General features: G+C 41.3%; 1 protein-coding gene across 5 annotated transcripts in view; it reads right to left on the bottom strand.

The window, feature by feature from the left end:
• The window catches only part of col12a1b (collagen, type XII, alpha 1b), a 143,457-nt gene that overhangs the window by 86,559 nt on the left and 32,912 nt on the right, over positions 1-23,986 (bottom strand). For 4 of the 5 annotated variants that reach the window (XM_074616517.1, XM_074616512.1, XM_074616518.1 and 1 more), the window contains exons 14-24: positions 21,554-21,823; positions 19,073-19,339; positions 17,456-17,648; positions 15,720-15,844; positions 11,977-12,129; positions 10,664-10,783; positions 9,189-9,353; positions 8,681-8,827; positions 7,264-7,406; positions 2,234-2,363; positions 129-274 (exon numbers count right to left, since the gene is read on the bottom strand). In XM_074616517.1, coding sequence (XP_074472618.1) covers positions 129-274; positions 2,234-2,363; positions 7,264-7,406; positions 8,681-8,827; positions 9,189-9,353; positions 10,664-10,783; positions 11,977-12,129; positions 15,720-15,844; positions 17,456-17,648; positions 19,073-19,339; positions 21,554-21,823 — 1,859 coding nt within the window. The remainder of the gene's footprint in view (positions 1-128; positions 275-2,233; positions 2,364-7,263; positions 7,407-8,680; positions 8,828-9,188; positions 9,354-10,663; positions 10,784-11,976; positions 12,130-15,719; positions 15,845-17,455; positions 17,649-19,072; positions 19,340-21,553; positions 21,824-23,986) is intronic. The other variant, XM_074616513.1, reaches the window with a different exon arrangement.

Here is a 23,986-nt window from a genome sequence, read left to right as displayed (position 1 = left end):
CTGTTACCTTGGTTTGGTACAAAGGAGCACAGAATTTACAAGCATCTCATCTATTAATAAACTTCAAACTACGTCCCATGTTGAAAACGAAACCTCACAAGTTGCATTTGAGGGCGGTGTTACTTTACCTCCTGCTCCAGCTGAGGCTCGGTGGCGTTGATGGATTTGTACAGCAGCATGTAGCCTGTGGCTCCGTCGGCCTCGTCCCAGCTCACCTTCATGGTGCTCGAGGTCTCGTCGTAAACCATCATGTTCGTCACTGCTGACAGCGGCACTGAGAGCGAAGAAACACACAGTCAGAGCGAGGAAAGGCTTAATGGAACACATTCAGTTTAATATCTTATTGTCTAATAATCGTCGCCATCTTGGTTTTTGGCCGTCACCATCTTGGTTTTTGGCCATCAACATCTTGGTTTTGGGCCGTCACCATCTTGGTTTTTGGCCGTCGGCATCTTGGTTTTTGGCCGTCACCATCTTGGTTTTTGGCCGTTGGCATCTTGGTTTTTGGCCATCACCATCTTGGTTTTTGGCCGTCACCATCTTGGTTTTTGGCCGTTGGCATCTTGGTTTTTGGCCATCACCATCTTGGTTTTTGGCCGTCACCATCTTGGTTTTTGGCCATCACCATCTTGGTTTTTGGCCGTCACCATCTTGGTTTTTGGCCATCACCATCTTGGTTTTTGGCCGTTGGCATCTTGGTTTTTGGCTGTCACATCTTGGTTTTTGGTCGTCACATCTTGGTTTTTGGCCGTTGGCATCTTGGTTTTTGGCCATCACCATCTTGGTTTTTGGCCGTCACCATCTTGGTTTTTGGCCGTCACCATCTTGGTTTTTGGCCGTCACCATCTTGGTTTTTGGCCGTCACCATCTTGGTTTTGGGCCGTCACCATCTTGGTTTTGGGCCGTCACCATCTTGGTTTTTGGCCGTTGCCATCTTGGTTTCATCACCTTGGTTTTTTGTTTTAATAATATAAATCCAATGCTTTGATGTCATTAAAAAGTAAAAGTATCTGAAGAAGACTAAGAGCAACAACTGGCAATTCTTTGGACCAAATGACTGTTTTATATTTTATATTTTGTGGAGGTTTGGCACAGAAAAATGAGAATGATACAAACAGGTGAGCAACGTCAATCTCAGAATGTCCCAAAGAGACCATAAAGTCTTTGGTATGCAGAATATTTGTTGTTATCACATGTCCGGTACGGGTTTCTGATGTTTTATTTCAGAGCTTTTTTTTTGAGAGATTTCTGCTGGAGATATTTGATTCCTCGGATGCTAAAACAAGGTTTGCAACAGAGCTTTTATATATGAGAATATGTCAAAGACAGACAGGGAAAGTATTACTAAAAGGAAATATAATAACTGTGGTGGTGCACTGTTTTATCCTATTTTTAAAATCCAAATTCAGGCACTCACAAGAAAAATAATGTGTCTCCTTTATGATAGAAAATAAAAATCTATAAATACTGTATAAAGGATGTAGTTTAGCACAATAAGTCCTACCTCCTGACTGTTGGAGTTCAGCCTCCAGCCTTTATGTTTGAGTCACACTGACAGACTCCAGCCTGCTTTCAGGAGGACATTATGACCTAGCTGAGTGTTGGTTTTAAATAAATGAAGCCACAGTGATCTAACGGCCGCTGGTGGGACCTAAGAACAATCACCAACTGTTTCATGACAGTGGGAAACAGCTCATTGTCAAAATCACTTGCACATTTAATAACAAATAAAGCGAACATTAAAGGACAAACGAGCAAATAAAAGCACTCAGAGCCGAGCACTCAACACGCTGTTAAATTATAATCAGTTTATTAGATACGCAAAGACCGCGGCCCCGATAAATCACCCTTCAACTGTTGACTCAAAGTGGTTCCCACTTCGCCCGCCACAGCTTAGCATCAGCTCACACTATTGCATCATGGGACGTTGTGTTTGTGTTTTCTGCCTCAGATCAGATGCTAAATATATACGTTGTATAAACAGAGAGCGGGGGGGGGGGGGGGGGGACGAGTAAACACGTTACATGGATGTGTGTGAAACCGGATAATGAGCAGTTGTTTATGTCACAAACCATACGGAAGAAACAAAAAACACGCCGATGATGCTCTCCGCCTTTAAAGCTCCTCTTTGATCACGTCTGTCGCCTCAACCGGTGTCTTGGGAAAAACCAAAGGACGTCCAACATGAGGAAGAGGAACATGAGGGGAAAAAAGAGGAAGAGGAAACACTTACAGGTGGTCTCGGTGCCCCTCAGAGGCTCGCTGCTCATCTCGTTGACCACGGAGTAGACATTGACGAGGTACTCGGTGAGGGAGTTCAGGCCTTCCAGCACTACGGTGTTCACCGAGCCGTCGACCATCACCTGAAGCGATAAAGGACGGGTTATTACACCGTGGACAGTAGCGTTCCCACTGGGACTCAAACAGGCAACCCTTCACTAAGCCACTCCGCCCTTGACTACTGTTGCTAGGCCTGTCAAGCTTTCACACCCGACATGTCAATATGGCGTGTTCAACGATGTCAGTGGGAGATATTCCAGAGGAAATAACAGCAGATTTCTGGAATAAAACAGAAATTTATAAAAACTGATTTTGTGGGTTCTAATGAATGCTTGCAGACCCCTGCAGAACAGATTTCAGCAGAAATATATGTTTGACCAATGAAATCCTTTGTTCCAACGGATCTCAGTCATTCTGCATAATAATCAGCCATGTGCTTCTGTTTGTTAGACGCAGAGTGTGTATTTTCTGGGGCCTTGTAACAATGGACGTTTGTTGTTGTTTTTTGTTTTGTTTTTTCATATATTTAAAAATAAATATAAAATAAATAAAAAATTAATGCAAAAATAAATAGATAAAAAATAAGTGCAAAAATAAATGAATAGATAAAGAAAAAAATACATAAATTCAAGAATCAATAAAAATAAATACATAAAAAAATTAAAAAATAAAAAGGAAAATTAAACAGAAGTTAAATAAATGAGGGAATTTATACAAAAATAAATAGATAAAAAATAAATGCAAAAATAAATAAATAAATAAAAAACTAATAAAATAAATACATAAATAAATAAAAGGGGAAATTAAACAGAAGCTAAATAAATGAGGGAATTAACACAAAAATAAATAAAGGAATTAATACAAAAATAAATAAAGAAGCAAATTAAAACCGAAATATTTATTTATGCCACATTTTATCAATTAATTAATGGCTACATTTATTTTTAATATTATTTTTGCTACATGTAATGACATATTTTAGTAATTTATTTATTCATTATTTTTTTTTTTATTTTGGCAGGTTCCGTCCTCCGTACTTAACGTCACATTGACAGATAAAAAACTCAGGAGGAAGCAGCAGAAGTAGGTAGTTTCATATATTTTAACTTTGGTAGAAAACAAAGTCAGTGGAGTGACAGATGTTTCCCGAGAGAGAAGTTGCTGTCACTTTTCAATGCTTTATGGATCAAAAATAAAATCTTCTAATGACCAAATCAGGCAAACGAAAAAATAAACTCTCATCAAAGAGGATTTTGTTTCAGAAAACTGGGAATGAAATTTAAAGCTGCGGTTTGTCAGTTTGTCAGTAAATGATGATGATGATGTCATTCTGATATCTGAGAAAGTTAAAGGTTTGGATGACCGTCGCTGGTCGGGTCTCTCATCATCAGGATCTGTCACTCAGTGACTGGTGGCGGTCCAGCTCGCTCTTGTATGATTACAGTCTGGTAAACAGAGACTAGCGTGCTGCGTCCATGTGCCGGTGGGAACGTGGGGACTTCCAACCTGGCTGCTAAACAGCGTCACATTCCTGTAGCGGTCTGCTGGGAAATCAAACCCAGAAGAGAAAACGACAAAACCAACAGAACGAAAGCTGCAGCTTCTCGAGCTGGTGGGAAAATATGTTTATTATCTTATCGAGTCTGTGATTGATTAAGTTCAACATGTTTCCAAATCAAGTTTAGTTTTTCTTGATTCTAGTGGAGCGACCTGCTTTAATCTTTAAAGATTCAAACAAGTCGATTTTAGGTTGGAATATTCTTATTTTTATTTTGCACAGAAGCGATTATTAAGAACTCGATTATAGACAGCTTGGTCAATAAGAAAACTATTGTGGAGCCTGATCTAAGACACAAGATTAGACTTGAACTTAGATAGATAACTACATAAGGACGTGTTTAGGACTTGAAATATTCTTTTAATTTTTCATGTGTTTGCAGAAAAATTGTTATTAAGGACTCAATTATAGACAGAACTTAAAGGGACTATTTGTAACTTTCAGAATGTCTTGTTAACAGCGACACCTGTGGCCTTGAAATCAACGAAAGACAGCGTCGGGCTCGCGCTTGCTCGCTCTAAATATACCTGAACGAGCATCGCTCAAAACAGTGAGGCGACACACGTCAGCTAAAAGCACAATATCACTCTATATTTCAGCTGCTTGGCAGTAATGTTAGCTGACCAGACGAAGGTCTCTCCATGAATCAATGCTGATCCTAGTGTTGGCTTCTCCTGCCTCAGCGCAGGCTTCAGCAGTGGGGCTCCGCAGCGAGAAACTCGTCTCCCTCCGCCAGCAGCAGGAGTGAACAGGGGAGACACCGGCACCCGGTCGGTAACGAGACGATAACGTTTCTCTCTGCGGAGCCCCGTCACTTCACAAGACACGGGAAACCTCTGTTGGTCTGGAGGAGCTGCAGCAGTTATTTCTGCACAAACGTCCACTGTGCATTCACTAGATATTCTCAGAGCTAAACTAACTCTTCTGCAGTGTGGAGTGAGCAGCATGCACGTGAGAGGTGGAGCGAGCTGAGCGAGAACGCGCGCTCTGTCTGAGTGAAGGCAAGCAGGCGCATATGCGAGCGCGCATGTGTCCCGACCCGGTACATTTATACGCTTAAAAAGTTACAAACAGTCCCTTTAAGGCTCTGACACATCAAGCCGACGTCAGACAGTTTGGGGTCGTCGGTGAGCGTCTGTCGGTCTAGTCTCATGTATAAATACTCAGTATTTAATACACAGTAATATGTGTCTAATCTCTTGGCAGTGTGTCATGACCTCAGCCTTGACCCTGCTTGTTACTGACTTTTTGTGAATTTAGGAATCTGGCTGTAAATCAGTGCAGATAAGACCTGCATGTAAATGTCACATATCTCATGTTGTTGTGTCCGTACGTGCTCTACGGTCCAACGTAAACAGATGAGTGAAGACGCGTCTCGGCCCAGTGTGAGGTCTAGAACGGTGAACTAAGTGGATCCAGTGCTTGATTTCTATAATCACATAGTTCTCTCCATGTGACACGGGCCAATAAAAGCACAAAGGATGGAAAAGACCCAGTCGTGCTCCAGTTTTTAAAGACGCGACCTGACGGGAGGTTAAGTGTAAGCTAAACGCAGGATCACTAAAGCAACTGGGATCCAGATTTCAGTCCCTGAGGGGCCACGTAACCAGGGCGGTATTGAATAAAAACCAGACCTGGTTATTGGTTTTTAACCTCGCCACATAGGACAACATATTAAACAACAGGGGAGATTTTAAGCATCAATTAGTCTGTATCTGTGTCACAGACAAACCTGTCATTATCTAAATCTCACTGGAAGTAGTGAATCTCACCAGACTGGATCGGTTTACACACATAAAGAGTTATCTGTTAGAGTTTAAGCCAGGTCTAATGGGAGCCAACGGGAATTAAGCGCCAACAGATGTTAGACATAAAGTTCCTGAGCAGATTCCTCTAATGAAGTTCTATGAAACGGACTAATTATCTGAGTCTGTTTGACCATTTAGACCTGGAACAATCGAGTCCAACTGATCCAGGACTCAGCTTTCACTATCTAAACCAGCTTTAAGGTTCGAGGGGGGAAAACAGGTACATTTTTAATCACATCCACGACCTTCTTGCCCTTATTTGATCATTAACTCTCTGCTCTTTTGTCTTTATCAAAAAACTGTAGAAAGTGCTCAATCTGTGCAAAAGCTCTGCACATCTTTTGCATTATTTTGCATGTCTATTTATTGTGTTTTTAACCTGGTATTTCTACACAGGTGCAGATCAGGCTCCACTCATATTATAAGTAGAATTAGATTCCAGTGATGGCTGCGTAGGATTGTTTCAGATTCGCGTGATCAAATAACTCCAACATTCACTGTTGGTTTTAGGCTTTTTATGGGATTTGTTGACAATAAGAAAAATATATAGTATATATAATATCAGTCTCCATCTCTTTAGCGCATTGTGACGACTCCGGCTGTACCGCTGTGCCAATGTTTCTATCTCTGCAGTGATATGCAGTAATAGTCCACGGCGAAGCAAAAGTACCAGAAATAAATGTTGTTTATTGAAAGGCTAAATGCCAACAAACACATTAGAACAAGCAGAATATTTCATTAGATAAAAACATGCTGTGAATATTTGAAATGGTTACATCTGTCTTTTTTTAATATATTTTGACTTTGACAGAGAGAAGGTGGACTGTACGCAGTAATTATACTTTAGATGCGTATAGTTCACACACGGGACACAACTTTTGTAGTTAGACAAAAAGTGTGATTATTTTCCTTAGTGTAATTATAAGTGCATGTGAGAGATTATGCACTTGAATCGCCAAAATTACACCATTAATCACGGCCAGAAACTGTAAAAACAGAAATGACATAAGAGTCCTGTCTATTCCTCACCTTTAATTGTCCTTGTCCTTAGCTGTTCTGTGTCAGTATGTTTAGAGAGATGCATAAAAGCCGGAGTCAAATATCTTGTATGTATGTACTTGGCAAATAAAACCGATTCTGAAATTACCGTTGGATTTTTTAATTTCTGACAGTCCTAGAACGCATCACGCGTAACGAACACTTCTGTCAGGACTAAATCTAAGCTTCAAATAGTATATTCATCAAAATCACTTTATTCTACATGTCTCGTTTAAAAATTTAGCCAAAAATAAACTGTTTGGACGAACCAGATCCGGTAAAAAACATTAAATCTTGCGCTCCTCGGCGCAACTGGAGAACCATGATTGACTCGGCTGAGACCGACAGTCATGTGACTAAAAAAATCTGTGAATCTTTGACTGTTAACACAGAGCAAAGAGTCACAAACAAGACAAGAGAGGTTGTAAGTAGAGGTTGTAAAAATAGTAAATAGTTCAATGTGTAAAGCACTATTCCACAGTGAGTAAAATGTGAATATACGCCCCTATACTGGGGTTCAGAGGGTTTTAAATTGTAGCATCACCAACAGATGGAGGGTAACAGGAAGCTCTATCACACCTCCTCAGTAGGTCCTCCAGCCGCCATCGCGTAGGTGACGCGGTACTTGTCGACGGGGCCGCCGGGCGCCGTCCAGGTGGCACGGAAGGAGCGGTGGGTCGGCTCCGAGGTCACCAGGTCTGTGGGCGCCTCCAGTTCTCCTCCTGAAGAAGGAACAAACCGAGAAGCTGTGAATGCGATCCGACATGTAAAAGTATTTCACACCGTGAACCCTGCCACCACAAATCTGCCCCGTCGTCGTGTTCGCTCCCCGTGGCCCGCTCTATATTTCAGCTCTTATGACTTTCAAAAATGCCTTAGTGCGGCTGTGCTGTAAATCATTTTTGTATTTCCTCCTAAAAACTGATTTACAGACAGAAAGTGCTTCCATCGGAGGCTTGGATCTGTGTTGCAGACACTTTGTTCTCATCTAAGGATACAAATGGCTGCATATAATTTGTACTTTCTACTTTCTCTAAACAGCAGCTGTAAAAAAGGATGTGTAATTTTGCTGATATCCATGTCATTACTTGGACTAAAGGTTTTATGACGTCCTTTAAAGCAGAGCGACGTTAACGCCCTCGAGCACCAAATGAAAGCCTGCACTAAAAAATTAAAGATTTATGGTCGTCAGTTTTAAAAACTCTGGCTCTGTAGAGTCCGGAAAAGTATAATTTTCTGAAGTTACCTGTGACCTCCAGCACAGGTAACTCCTGGAAGGTGTAAATCTGACTCAGCGGTATTCAAAGAAGGAGCCGGAATTACAGCTGCAAGCAGCAGTAAAACATTCATCATCACATTATTTATATCTCAGGTGTTGTTAATAGCGCCACCATCAGGATAATGCAATCACTTTATATGAGTGCGACATTTCACAGAGTTTGATGCGTTTTAATTCATGGGAAGGTGAACTTTTGAACAGTTTATGGACGTCTGTGTGCCTCCTGATGAAGGCAACATATGCGATTTATCATATAAATCAAGTATACAGAATCAACCATAGCCTTGTTTCTATTTAAATGGTGGTTGTTCTGTTTTGTTTTTTTAGTGGAGTCTGGTGGCTTTGAAGAGAGCGTAGATAACGGCATCAGTTCCCCGTCAGAAAGGGCTGTCTGCCTGCGAGGTAAAGCGGTGAAAATATTCTAAATATAGCGTACAACTTGTTTAAAATGTTCTTATTGTGGAAAAAAATATTCATATTACCATTAATCCCTCTTACGAAATCCCTACAATATTTGTTATTTCAAGCTAAATGGTTGATATTTCTCAAAGGTCGATTCTGTTTCACAAACATTTAGTTGACAAATTAAAGTATAGTTTGTTATGTAATATAGTAATAAACTCAATTAACCAGTCAAGATATCAGAATACTGCCTCCTAATACCAGTAGTACCAGTTTGGTGATGATTCTATGCAGACGATGTGACTCTTTACCTACCTGGACCTTTGACGCTGTTACACAGGTTGGTGGTGAGGTCGTCGACGATGTCCACCAGGAACTTGAAGTCCTGGACGTTGTACATGTGAATGGAGTCGGGGTCGGAGGCGATGGACCTCAACTCGTTCTCGTCGGCGTTCTTCACACCTGAGAGGAAAATATACCAAAATGTATTCTGTTGTCTAAACTCAACTATTCCCATGTACTACAACTTGTGTTTACATATAAATATAAACTCTACATCACCGCTGACCATTTTCCAAACAGCCATTGGTTTCAGTTCACTTCAGTATACTTTGAAGAGACTTGAAACTTAACTAAACAATTAAATTAATCTAAAATCATGAAAAATATTGGAATATGTAGCTTAAACTGAATCATGGAAAACCAAGAGTTAGCTGATATCTTCATGTGACAAACACAAAAAATAAACATTTTCAAACTATGTTAATATCACCTAATTTCTGTTGGTTTCACGTCATTCACTAACTGCTAAAAACCGACTCACCGACTGCGTAGAGCTCGATGTTGCTGTCTCTCAGGTTCTGCGAGGTGGAGATGATTTCGTCCTGCGACTTTCCGTCAGTGATCAGGATGCCGATTCTGCGGGAGTCGGGACGCATCCCCACGTTGGTTTTAAAGTTGTTCTGGAGGATGTGGTTCAGAGCCATTCCTGTGTGACACAAATAAAAGAGTTTTACTAAACATTCAGGGGGGGTTGTTTTTTGCAGCCGTTAAACCTGCACAGATGAGACGAAAACAAACGTTCTCAAAGCGCCTGCAAACTAACTGAGCTGCCAAGCAAACAGCGTCTCGGCGATCCTGTGCGTATTTAAATTAGGTAATATGCAAATATTTGGGCAATATGTCGACATTATATCGTGATATGAGACAAGATATCGTCTTAGATTTTGGATATCATAATAACATAATCTAGCATTAAGTCTTGTCTTTTCCTGGTTTTAAAGGCTGTATTACAGTAAAGTGATGTAGTTGACGGTTCTAGCTGTTCTATTATTTGCCTTTAAGCCACTTAGTCATTGTATCCATTGTAAATATATTGTGTAAATATTTTGTGAAAGTACCGATAGTCAACCCTACAATATCACTGCAATATCGATATCCAGGTATTCGGTAAAAATTTTGTGATATTTGATTTTCTCCAAAAACCCAGCCCTAATTTGGCACAAAATCGTCCCCTTTCTATTCAAATGAGCCACGTTGCTTAAACTTAACTTATTATATTCGTCATATACATACATGAAATTTGACCTCTGCATTTAACCCATCCTGAGCATTTAGGAGCAGTGAGCTGCTGAGAAGCGCATCGAAGGATCGAACCGCCAACCTTGCGGTTAAAGGACGACCCGCTGAGCTACAGCGGCCACCAAACTAAATTATTACAGTTGATGGGAACTGAAGCACATTCAAACTCATTTATTTTGGGATGCAGTGACAGTTCAGGTAATTTAAGAATATACATAAGAAAAAAAAAAAGAAAAAATTAATGTAAAATAAGATTATATAAACAAATATATAAATTGTTTCTTCCCTGTCCCTCCGCAAAAAAAAAAGGCAAATTGCACTCTCAGCTGCAAAACTTTAGGGTCGTGTTTGTGATGTAATATCATTAGCTCATTATCTTTTGTCTCTTGTGATACGCAATTTATTCTTTGGGAAGTTGCCCATCAGAGCGTTAATTCTGTTTTAAATGTCTAACAAATTCATCCCATCTGGAGCTACAAACAAAACATTCAACTTGATTTCCATTCGTTACTCCACTACCAACACCATCCTCAAATCACTTACTTTAAAAGTGAAATTTGAAAAAGTAAAATTTGACTTTCTTGTCACACGGCTTGACTTTTCTTCAGCTGACGAACCCAAATAAGGAAACATTTGGATCCCAGATTGGACTGGAGTTTCCGCTACTGTACATCAGTCTGAACCCGGAGTGGGTTGGACAAAGTGTCATTAAATCACCTGTCATGGTGTTGCCTCCTTTGTACGGCAGGTTGGTGATGGCGTCCAGCAGGGACGCCTTGTCCGGGTGGGCGTTCAGGTGCCACTCAGTCTTCGGGTCTCCGCTGTACTGAGCCAGACCTGCAGGAAACACAGAGGACACAACAGACCTGACTGTCAGTTTCTTTAAAACAGATTAAAAACAAAAAAGACAAACTGATGTCAGTTAAACAGATTGACCAACAAAAAACATGCAATCACATTAATTTATACAGTAACACCTGCAGCAGCAGTAATAGTAGTAGTAGCAGAGTGAGTAGTTGTACAGTAGTGATAGTATTCATGGCAGATTTAGTAGTATTTAAAGTAGCAACAATAATCAATTAGTTAGTAGTCAACTATTAAATTAATCACCAACTATTTTGATTATTGATTATTCAGTTTGAGCATTTTCTTTAAGACAAAAAAGTCACATTTCCTTGATTCCAACTTCTTAAATGTGATTAAATTAAATTAATAATGAATGAATTACCAATTAATTAATAAATAAATGAAATATATATGAAATAATTAAAATAATCGATAGTTCAGCACTAGTTTGGAGACTTTTTCAACGTTTCTTAGAAGTAGTCATACAGATGCATCAGTAAAAGTAGTAGTATAGATAGTATTATAGTAGTAGAGGTAGTTTTTAAAGTAGTAGTATAGATAGTATTATAGTAGTAGAGGTAGTATTTAAAGTAGCAGTATAGATAGTATTATAGTAGTAGAGGTAGTATTTAAAGTAGTAGTATAGATAGTATTATAGTAGTAGAGGTAGTATTTAGAGTAGTAGTATAGATAGTATTATAGTAGTAGAGGTAGTATTTAAAGTAGTAGTATAGATAGTATTATAGTAGTAGAGGTAGTATTTAAAGTAGTAGCATTAGTTTTATCAAGCTGAATTGCTAATTACATAAAGGTAGTAGCTATCGGAGAGTATCGGAAGTAATAGTACAAGCAAAGATTATAAAAGCAAAGAGATGAAACTCCGTTTTTTTTTAACAACAGATGCTGCCGCCATCTTGGACTGAAAACACTTATTATATTTATAATATTTTATTGTTCAGCTATTTCAGTCAAATATAACAATAGAATATAAATAATTTAGTTTTACTTTTGTACGGCACTTTGTAGGCGAACGTTTTACTGACGTCCGGTAGTCGCTTTCAGTCCAAAATGGCGGAAGGAAAAGTAGCTGAATTGACTTTGACTCCTTGACGATATACATTCTTTGGTAAGCTACAGGTGGTAATCACAGCAGTGTAGTTGTGGTATGAATTGTGAAATATTACCAATCTGGACTCTGTCAGGGCTGATTTCGAACACGCTGACCATGCGAGTGATGAAGTTGCGGATGGTCTTGAAGTTGATGCGTCCGATGCTCCAGGAGCCGTCGACCAGCAGCACGAGGTCGGCCTTCGCCGTGGTCTTACACTGAGTTTCTGCTGAGAGACGGCGAGGAGGGGGGGGAAGGTGGAGAGTGAGCGAGACTCCTAGATAGATACAGACACCCACCACGAGTGTCCGTTCAGTTTCATACGTTGGAGATGTGTGTGAGGGAAAGTGTGAGAAAGTTGAGAGGAAATCAGAGAAGAGGCGAGACGAGAGCATCACAAAAGTCTCCTGGATGTTTGTACAGCAGGATGTTTTACACAGCGTCACGTAACACAGATAATTCACACATTGTGTAACAGCTGTCATTTGTGGATTAACAGCTCTCTTGTCTCTTCCAGCGCAGCGAGATGTCTGGGTGAATCAGCCCTGTGGTCTTTTCTGTCCCCTCCAACAGCAGGAGTGTCTCTGACACCGTGATATACGAGGCCTCCTGCTCCGCAACACATTCCTGCTCCGGGCACCTGTAGGGGCTGAAAAATGTCCGCTCGTCCTCCTTTCTTTTTTTTTGTTGTTGTTTTTTTAACCATCACATAAAAAGCGGACCCCTGTGTGTGCAATTGAAAACAGGTTAGGAGATAATCCATTACACTTTCTAGTTGTTTTTCAGCAGGCCGCAGAAACAGACGCTAAGACGAGCTGAGTCGGACGCTTGGCCCGCAGTCCATTTTGAGTTATTCCGCCGCCGGTAAACAATAAGCTCATGTGTCCCTCCGACGTTCATTAATAAAAACAGATGTCATAAACACAGAGGCATCTAATGCGCTGCAGACGACCACTGGATCCAGAGTCTCTGAGCAAATAAATATCCATCTCAGTCTCTCTGTGGGAGACTTTCATCAGCCGGAGTCCTGCAGAAACCTGCAGCCAGTCTGACTTCGGTTGGTTTAGTCTTAAACCGTGAAATGAGGTTTCACTGTAAAACTGAGAGAAGAGAAGTGTTGACATGTGGTTAGATTTTTGTTTTTCAAAATATCCTTTTGGAGGAGAACCTCTGAAGTGTTTCATGGCTGCGGATGTATATACGACATTCTGTTGATAATCTCTCTGTCATCTGTCTCTAATTGAACGGATAGTTTGGATGTTTCTCAGTGGGGTCGTACGAGGTTCTTCTCCATAGTCAGTGTATTACCTACAGTAGATGGAGTAGATTTAGACGCCGAAAAGAATATATAAGCCACCAGACTCCATTCACAAAAACAGTCATTTCACCTCCCAGAACACAGAGCTGGTCTACCGCTGCATCGATCGGTTATTTTTTTTGCGTTATTGTTAGGGCCGTCAAAGTTAACGCATTAACGCAACTTTTTAATTAAACTCTTAAAAATGCGACAGGGCACCGTCGGGCCCGGCCGCTATTTGATCTTTGGAAGGCTGTAGAGGCCTCAGTTTTATACTATATATATGATACTATACTACATATGTAACTAGAAAACTAGGGCTGTCCATCGATTCAAATATTTAATCGCGATTAATCACATGATGGTCCATAGTCCATCGATTTTCTAGTTTCATATGATACCAGTACCTTCACTCTAGCTTTAAAACTGAGCCGCTACAACCTAAAAATCAAAAGTTGCGTTAATGCATTAAAGAAATTAGTGGCGTTAAATCGAATTTGTGTTACCTTTGACTACATAAAACCTGTTGAATCCATCGGTACCAACCATGTCATACTAGCTTGTCTTGAAGGGGGTTAAATAACGCTCCAGACTTACGCTAAATTTTGGCGAGGAAAAACCGTCATGACCATGTTCAAAGGGGTCCCTTGACCTCTGACCTCCAGATGTATGAATGTAAATGGGTTCTGTGGGTACCCACGAGTCTCCCCTTTACAGACATGCCCACTTTATGGTAATTATGAGTTTGCCATGTTATGATTGGAGCATATTGTTTTTTGCTAAATGCAGTACCTGTGAGGGTTTCTGGACAATATCTGTCATTGTTTTGTGTTGTTCATTGATTTACAATAATAAATATATACATACGTTTGCAACAACATGTTGCTGGAAACGAGGAGAACTTTCTCACTTTGACTGTTGGAGTTTTTCACACTTTGTTTAAAGAAGGAGATTTGAAAAGGAACAAAGCGTTTTAACGACCTGCAGCGTGTGAAGGACGCCCGGACGGACGCGGCTCTGCCAGACCATATGGACCTGTCAGACGGTCTGGATTAAAGCCCGCACTAAGCAGCAGCCCGCCATGCGAGAGCTGCAAGGTTTAATATACGAGGGTCTCTGAGTGGAACCTCGGTGGAACATCCTGGCACGTTCCCCGCTGGCTGGGCAGTCGCCGGTCACTGCGTCTGCTCCCCATTACAGCAGGAACTTCTGCCCAGGGTCAGCACCTCCTCCGGGTCTTATGACAAGCAGAACATTTTCCTAACTGCGTACATCCCCGCGGCGGCAGCGGCTAACGCTCTGGATCTGTGATTACAAGCAGAGCCCTCTAACGCGCTTCAGACAACAGAAATATGGGAAATATCTACTTCTGCATGAAAACATTTGGGTCGCAGATACTGAGGAACTGAAAAAACCTGAGGAATCCATCGGTACTAACCGATGTCATGCTAGTCAGGAAGAATGCTACGAAGTTAGCGAGGAAAAACGGTCATGTCCATTTTCAAAGGGGTCCCTTGACCTCTGACCTCCAGATATGTGAATGTAAATGGGTTCTCTGGGTACCCACGAGTCTCCCCTTTACAGACATGCCCACTTTATGGTAATTATGAGTTTGCCATGTTATGATTTGAGCATATTGTTTTATGCTAAATGCAGTACCTGTGAGGGTTTCTGGACAATATTTATCACTGTTTTGTGTTGTTAATGATTTACAATAATAAATATATACATGCATTTACATAAAGCAGCATATTTGTCCACTCCCATGTTGATAAGAGGATTAAATACTTGACAAATCTCCCTTTAAGGTTAATTTTGAACAGACAGATGTGTGATTAATTTGCGATTAATCGATTGACAGCCCTCGTTCTAAGCCCTTATACACTTTCACAATTTATTTTAATTAATTAACCAATCAATTATCTTTTTTATTTCTGATTCAAGACTACTTGACACTCAAATTAATCTCCAGGTTCCCAGCTTTCAGATGATGTACACCACTTCTATGTGACATCTACTGTTGACCTGTTATCTCCCCCTGAACGTCCCCTGTCCCACCACGACCCCTTGGCGTAATGGTAAGAGGTTAAAGGTCAGCACATTGTTGGGTGATTTGCTCACAGTCTGGTAAATATGCAGCACGCGAGTCGAACGTGTCTAATTGGGAAATTTCTAAACGTTAGTGTCAACACTTGAGCATGTCATTTTGCTCCAGATCACACTCTGAAGGAGATATGAGGTCGCGGAGGCCGAGGCGAGCCAAAGCATCTCTAAATAATTTGTACTGATCACAATCATCTGCGCTGAATTTTCAGCCTACGATTCCAAAAGAGACAGTGATGTAAATTCCTCTCGACAACTAATAATTCTACGTTCTGGCACTAATTTGACGCGGCACTTAGAAGTTGGACCACTCCTGCTCTGACGACTTGGATCGCAGAGCGTCTGGTCTGCAGGCCTGCTCTCTGGGGCTGCTAATGGCGTGCGGTTTGTGGTGTGGCGGCGAGGTTATCGGCTTTTACCTGAGGGGTCGAGGGTAGGTGGCTCGGTAGCGCCGATGAGGGTCGTCTTCTCCTCTCCCGCCAGAGGCATACTCTCCCCTCCGTCAAACATCCCAAACACAGAGACCGAGTACTTTGTTCCTTCCCTGAGGGAGACAGGAAATGACACATCAGTCTTTCACAATAAGAGGACTTTAATGTTTAACTGAGAAGCTCCTGTTCTTTCAAATGACAAAAAGCAAAACAAAACATGAACTGAATCTGCAGGTGATGATTTTTCCTAAACCTAGACATCCACAGTTTGGAAAAAACATCCTCACAGCAGACAGAATGAATCAGCACCAGGACAACGTGTGAAATGTGTTTGTTTTATATAACGGCAGGTGAAATAGGTCCATATTATCTTCCTTATTTTAGAGAAAGTGAACTTGTAGCAGCGTCTAAATGGTTCTTATTTCCTATTATAATAATTCTAATAGGTAGTAGGGCTGTCAAAGTTAACGCGATAATAACTGTGGTCATATTTTATGACGTCCTAACCCTTAAAAAAAAGGAAATAAACTGATTATTTGTTACTGTGGTTATATAAATGTAATTTATGGTGCTGTTAGATTGCTGCTAGACCGCCTCATTAATACAGGAGGCGAGTGGGAGAGCAAAAAATGTTTTGACCGCAGTGACATTTTTTGAAAGGCTAAACGGCAACAAATACGGACTGAAGCAGAATATTTCGTTTCGTTTCGTTAACGCATTAACGCACATTCATTTTAACACGCTTTAAGTGACCGGAGGAGCGCTGGGAGGGCACTGCACACCCGGGCCAGTGCTTTGAATATTCGCTGTTGATTAGTCTGGAGCGCAAAAAATGGTACTCAGGAAAGCCCTAGCATTACGTATTTCTGCCCACGTTGCTTTATGTTTTAGGTTTGGCCGAACGGATCACAATCAATGTGTTTTGGGTGTATATACACCTGTACTTTCACGTGCTCAAGCACTATCTGATGGCAATCCGATCATCCAAAACACATTTTGATGCCATGTTTAAAGGGGGGTCCCAGAGCTTCCTCGTTCTCTTCGCTTGTATTGCAAACAGTGAAAATGGCATCCCAAAATATGAGTGCAGAGGATGTTATGGACGAGGATATACTTTACAGTGTTTTGGCTGACTCCGTTATTTAGCTGTAATTATTGGAGCCAGAGGATACGGCGAGAGAGGCCAAGGCTGCGACTGTGTTAGCCATGTAAGAGGATACGGCCGGCGGGGACCCACTGGGCGTCAGAAGCTTGCACGCAAGCTTTCTGAGGAATTTATTGCTTCAATCAACTACATTTACCATCAACACTGGTCGGACATCCACATACAAAGGTGGCGAATTTTCTCTTCATCAACATTTAGAACAACATTTTTACTAGGATGTTGTGAAATGGTTGGTATGCCTTTCTTGGGGGTTGCTATGTGGCTAATAGTTACTTTCTCACATGCTCAGATAGGCTGTCACCAGGTTATTGCTAAGTGTCGGCAGGACATGGCTTCGTGGTTACTAGGTGGTTGCTAGGTGGTTGCTAGGGTGGTACCAGCATTGACTAGGGCCATGCTACCGTGGATGGGAGCTCAGGTGATTTATGAACATGTACATGAGACTTTACTTCTACTTTTCTCTCTGATATCTATTGTTTCCCTTTATGGTGCATGAAATCCTCAGAATATTTAAATATCTAATAGTAGGAAATAGTAGTAGAATAGTAGGAAAGCTTACCTAAGTTCCTCTAGAACGACTGTGTTATCGTAGGGGCCGACCAGGAGCTCCCCCAGGTCAATATCATCCCCATCGGGGTGAAAGGTCACTTTGTAGCCCTTAACTTCTCCGGGTGCGTGATCCCAGGAGACTCTGAAACTGTTCTTGGTGGGCTCCGAGGTCTGGAGGTTCCTGGGAGCCTTGTAGGGCGACACTGAAAATAGAAGAAACGCGGCCAGAACTTCAGGACAAACTTGTGCAGAATAAAAAAAATCAACACACTTCCAACTATTGGCAGGTTTTTTGAAGATCAGCCGCACCACATTCAAGCCAGTTTCTCATTAGTCCATAATACAATACCTTGAACCCGGTGTCATTCGTTAAGAAGCCCAGTGTCATGCCGTGTGTTAGTAATGGTAGCGCGTGGTTGAGCATGTGTTTATTAATTGTGATTTTAGTGTTGTGGTGAAAAAGACGCTGCTTCTTCCGCAGCGCAGCAGCACCTGTAGTGTGAAAAATATTCATCTTAACAATTCGTTTAAAGTCGGTCATAAACTCTTACTTTTGGTGGAACAATGAGACAAAAAAAATCTGCAGCTTGGATGACAGAATCCCGTTTGTTTCCAAGGCAACATGACTTAACGTTTCTCTAGAAGCAAGTGACAAAACTGTCAAACAAGCCAGTTTTCTCCTTTTGTTTCACAATACTGACATTTAATAGGGAAACGTGCGGGACGCCGGTTGAGGGAGAAGTTCTGATCCTGACCATTAAGGTGTGGCTTGATTTTTGGGTAATTTAAACAAATTTTCGTACTTAACCGAGAGTCTGATACATTTTTTGGCCATCGCCATGTTGGTTTTGACCGTCACTAACTTGGTTTTTGACAATCACCATCTTGGTTATTTGGCTGACAACATCTTGGTTTTTGGCCGCACCGTCTTAGTTTTTGGCCGTCACCATCTTGGTTATTTGCAACCAGAAGACATTTTAAGGCTACCAAAATGTTAAAATCAGCTTTCATGAACTTTCACACTGTGAAAGGGTTAAAGTTCTAAGACAAAAACACGGACAACTCCCAGACCAGATAACGCCGTGGTAGCGGACCCTATAGCATCCCCTGCTTTATGGTCTATCTGACTCTAAATGGGACCATAATTTACTAAATGAACATCATGCTGTATTGAAGAAGACTTGAAACTAGCGATTGAGACCATAAACTCATGTTTACAATGTTTACTGAGGTCATAAATCAAGAGAGAAGTAGACTCATTTTCTCAGAGACTTCTATACAACCAGAGGATTCGCCCCCTGCTGGCTGGTAGACAGGATGAAGGTTTAAGACTCTTCAGTGTTGACTTCACTTTCAGACCCGGAGGTTGCCCACTGAGTGACACACAAGGGTTAAACATTTAATCTTATACCTAAAAATGAACATCCAGTTTGGCCAGTCACAAGACGCCCTATGACTTTGGGGATGGGATCCATAAAAAGCTGAAATCACCTCAGCTGCAGATTTTTCTTAAATGTCATTCCATCAATAATAATGTTTTATGAATGAACTTTAAACGTCTTGGTTTAGATGGACATGTTTCTGCAGTGTACTGTCTGTCAGAGGGTTGAATTATGGACCAACGTACGTGTCGTTCCTACTCCTTGCCTTGCTTTTCCTTCCCCGCGCTTGTAGATGGGGTGAACGGTGATGTTGTACGTGGTCGAGGGCTGCAGGCGCTTCATGATGGAGGAGGTGGTCGTCCCGGGGATCTTGAGCGCCACTTCTTTCCCTCCGGTGACGGGAAAGTATTTCAACCGGTAGTGGGTCACCTTCCCCGGCGCCGGCGTCCACGTGACCTTCATGGTCCGTTCGGTCTCGTCCGACACGGTCAACTTTTTACCTGCAGCAGAGGCTGAAAACAAAACATACATTTCATCTAAATGTCAGCCTAAAACGTGAGTGCACTACACATCAAACCTCCTTTAACAGAACATACTAGATCAGTTTTTATGTTCTGTATGTGCACGACTATATTGTATACAGGTTTTCTTCTGGAGGCTGCTGAACAGCCATAAACATTTAGTTATTTTTCTTAATAAACTGCAAAAACAATCATATTTCCCTCTGGCGAAAAGTGGTTTCCCTTTATATTCCTTCAGTAATCGTTATGCATTCAAAACTGTTGAGTCATGCCATCAGCTTCATGCCAGAACTAATTGGTTACGAATTAGGCATTCACCCAGAAGTGATCAATTGAGAAGGAAACACTAACCACATTTTCCTTCTCCCCCCCCGAAACTACCGAAAGCCTTATAAAATGAAATTAACTTATTCCGATGATTCTGCAAGTGATTAAAACAGCTCTGCGAGGGAATAATATGTATATTTAATGATCCCAAGGAAAGTTTTTCAGACTACTTGATTTTTATTGGCGGAAAAGAAACATGGCATCCAAGTTCTCAATGTGTTGATGGATTAGAACAAATGTGTGAAGCTGCAGATGAAACAGTTCAGCTGGAAGGAAGCATCGAGGAACAACGTGTACTAAAGACCTGTTAGTTTCTCTGCAGGCTGCTTTGTTTTGGGTGGCTGTTTGGACTATTCCATTTCACGTGTGTGCATATAGAATGAGGACTGTGTCGACATTTTTAGAGCGAGCTTCATCTCTAAAGCAACATGTCAGTATGTTATTCACAGTGCGTCATTAGCAGGACGCACACATTGTACCAATATTCCCCTCAGCCGAGAGTTGTATTATTTCAGAGCATAACGCAGCAAAACTGTCACCAGGATGGAGTTTCGCTCCCAATTACAGTTTGAAAGGAAAACTAATATCTTAATTCAAATTTGGACTATTTCTATAGACTAGAAAGCAGAAAACTTGGAAGGAAGTGTTGACTCTACTTTGGCTCATATTTTTGAGGCACACATGCAAAAACATCCTAAACTTCCCTCTTCGAGGTTAAAGAAATGTGTTCATGACGACTGACTTCTAAACATCTAAAAGCAACTAATCTCTGGGGATGTCATGAGAAGCCATACAAATTCTGAAAACGTGACGGTACTTGTTTTTCTACAGTACAACAGGTACCGTCAGGGCTCAAGACTAATGTTGTCCCAAGGACGATAGAAAATGGGTTTGGGACGCAGTAAACTCACTATCGCCGCGTCCTATTTTGTTCTGATAACGCTACATTGTGAACAACAAATCTGTGTTGAAATCAGCAGGTTGAGAGTTAGTTAACGTTAGCTGTAAGCTCCGTGCAGGACTGCGCTGTTTACCGGCTGCTAACAGCTAATGCTAACTAGCTCTCGCCCTGCAGATTTCAACATGGGAGGGGCCATTAATTGATTACATTATGATGCTCGCAGGCTCTACTCAGTAAACATGAGTACTGGGCGAAGGTAAATTCTAACATTATCATGATGTGTTCAAATGTAATCTTGTAAAATGTAGTTTTTTGGTGAGAAACTTGAATAAATCCAGTTGTTTGAAGCAGATGTTTTCCCAGCAATATAAAATAGATAATAGAGAGAGAATTGTGACCCGTATAACTTCCCAACAATAAACAGTAGTAACGCACCTTGTGTACCTTATTTGGTAACACTTTATATAAAGGTTCTTGTAATAAGCAGTAGTTAATAGGTAATAAGGTCCTCATACGTCCTTATAATATGCTTATTATCACTAGATCCATGCCTTGTAGCTCTGTTACAGCTATCTAGCTAACCTTAGCTTGCTTGCTCGCTTACCAGCCACAGGTGTCACTGTTAACAAGCTTTTTCTGATTCCTACTTAGGGTCCCTTTAAGAACATTAATAAAAGCTTTATGAGCTTCTTATAATTGTTTATAATACGATAAACACATTTACTGAGTGTAACTAAATTACCTGTTATATCATTGTTAAAACTTTACTAACATTTTCTGTTGATTTATTAAGATGACTATAAACTTTATTACACATTTATTAACTGTTAACTCGGCACTTATTAACAGTTAGCTATGCTATTCTGCAGGTACCAGATCTAAAGCGAGAACAATGCTCATTACAAGAACTTTGCAACCCAGGTTTGGAAACATGCTACTACATCCATTGAGATTATCTTGAGTGTCTTCCGTTTTACCATCAGTGGTTTCCTGCCCAGTGAGCGGTTCGCTGTCTTTCTGGTCGTAGGCGGCGACCACAGAAACTTGGTAGAGCGTCTCCGGACTCAGACCGTCCAGCACGGTGTCGGTCACGTGTCCCAGCACCGTTTTATCCCCGACCTCCTCCGAGAACAGCGACTTCCATCGAACGCGGTACGTCTGCACGTTCCCAGGTGCCGCCGTCCAGGACGCCGCGAAGCTGGAGTCGGTGACGTCGCTGGTGACCAGGTTTTTAGGGGATCCCACCTCTGAAAGCAACAAGCAAAGGTGAGGATTATCACGGCTTTCTGGACTGTATTTTAATGAAAAGTACTGTTACAAAAGTTCGACATAGTGACATCAAATTTCCTCCTGGACACACGTTTTGAAACTCAACTGTGATGATTTTCTATATTGTGTGAGGTCAGACTGGCTGCTTTGGTCTCATGTTCCTTCCAGTATTTTTACTTTTTAAATCTATCCTCCCTTTTTTAAAACAAAGGAGCCTTTTGGATGTGCTGGCAGATCAGATTATTTTCTAAAATGGAAACTATTAAAAGGCCATCGAGTGGACAGAAGAGCCGAACGACTCACCGCAGCTACAAAGGGCAGACGCGACTGGAGAAACTAAAACATCTCGGAGGATATTTTAAGACGTTTCTGCTTCATTAGTGAGAGCAGAGCGTCGGGAGACGGCAGACATGGAGGAGAGGAAAGACATAAAACATGTCGGCAACCGGATGAACTCAAAGTGTGCACGGAGAAATGTCTTTCTTGTAGTTTATTGGACATCTTTACTTCATTAAATCATCAGTTCCCTCTATTGGCAAACTTTGATAGTCAGCATTTAAATTTACAGTTTTACCTTTTAACTCGCTCGATATCTTCCTTTCTTGTGGGTTTTAGGAACTTTGTGTTTTTCTAACGGCACACTGACTTAAAGGACATTTTCAGTTAATAACTTGGGTTTTATTCTTGTGGCTTGGACGTCCGGGTTTAACTTGAAATGACAGTGACAGATTTATAGATTTATATCATTCATCCACATTTTCTCTTCTGAATAAGTTTGTCTAAGTTTAGATTTCAGTCTCATCATCTCACTTCTCTTCTTCTGTTTCTTATTTCATAGATCTCAGCAATTAAATCGTGAGTAGACATCATAGACTGTATATAAGTGGACGTAGTCACTGTGACGTCATTCATTGTGACGCCTCGACTTCGGCATTTTGGCCGTCACCATCTTGTTTTTTTGCAACCAGAAGTGACACGAGAGAGTGGAGCCACGTACAACCGGACGCTGAATAAGACATTTTTAGGCAACCAAAACGTTACCGCCAACACACACACACGGTCTGTTGGAAACTCGCTAAAGTTACCCAGACTACGTGTGGCGGTGGAGGCGAGCACGAAGCCTCCGGCAATGCTAGAGCTGCTAACGTAGCACAAACACACACACTGTTTGTTGGAGACTCGCTAAAGTTCCGCCAGGCGGACACACAGCTGACAACCTGCTAAACTAAACTAAATGTGCGGTGGAGACTTTTACTGGGAAAGTGGCTGCATGTCCGCGACACTACACGCAGCATCGTAGCTGCTAAGTTAACGCTCCCGGACGCTGAACTGGAGACAGTGAACGCAGCGATCTTGAGTAACCATGATTGGACGATATGAAAATATAAACGATCACCTTACAAAAATGTAAGGATAGAAATCAAGAAGATACATATAAACGCAGTATTAAAGTGATTTCACAGCTTCGACTCAACTGTCTGAGGGCTGCAGCACACAGAAGACAAAACCCTTTTAGATTTATTTAACCTAATCTAATTGCCACCACCACAGCGGCGCAGACATATGGTCACTTTCCTATAGAGACTGAGCACAACGCTGGAAATATGTGTGAGTGATGGAGGGGGAAGAGGAGGGGGAGAAGGAGGGTCAATATCAAATTATAATCTGTCATCAATTTAGAGAAGGTGACAGCGAGCACAGCGGAGACGCTGGAAAGACTGAGAAGTTTCCACAACGTGATAATTATCACATAACATAAGATGCAGCTATATAATCAAGAGATAAATCACATTCTAGCTGCTGCCAACTGATACACATCTTAACAGAGAGAGAGGAAGGAACACAGCAGCTTCTCCAAATGTTTACTGTCGGAAAAACTGTTTCTGGTCCGGATTAAAAACAACAAAATTCAGGATCGTCTCTGTGCAAACTGACGAGAGCCAGAACATCTAAATGTGTATTTAAAAAACTAAATAAAAAGGAAGTACGCCTGGATGTTGTTGAACAGAGGCCATTCCTGTTGCTGCCAGCTGATACAGGAAATGTCATTTTGATCATCTTTTTTAAATGTGTAAAAACATGTGGTCAGACTGTTTTAATCTCAGACTGGATTAAGTTTTAAAACAAGATGACAAGCATAT

Source organism: Sebastes fasciatus, chromosome 18 (assembly GCF_043250625.1).
Source record: "Sebastes fasciatus isolate fSebFas1 chromosome 18, fSebFas1.pri, whole genome shotgun sequence".
Lineage (NCBI taxonomy): Eukaryota > Metazoa > Chordata > Actinopteri > Perciformes > Sebastidae > Sebastes > Sebastes fasciatus.
This window is presented reverse-complemented; position numbering and strand designations above follow the sequence as displayed.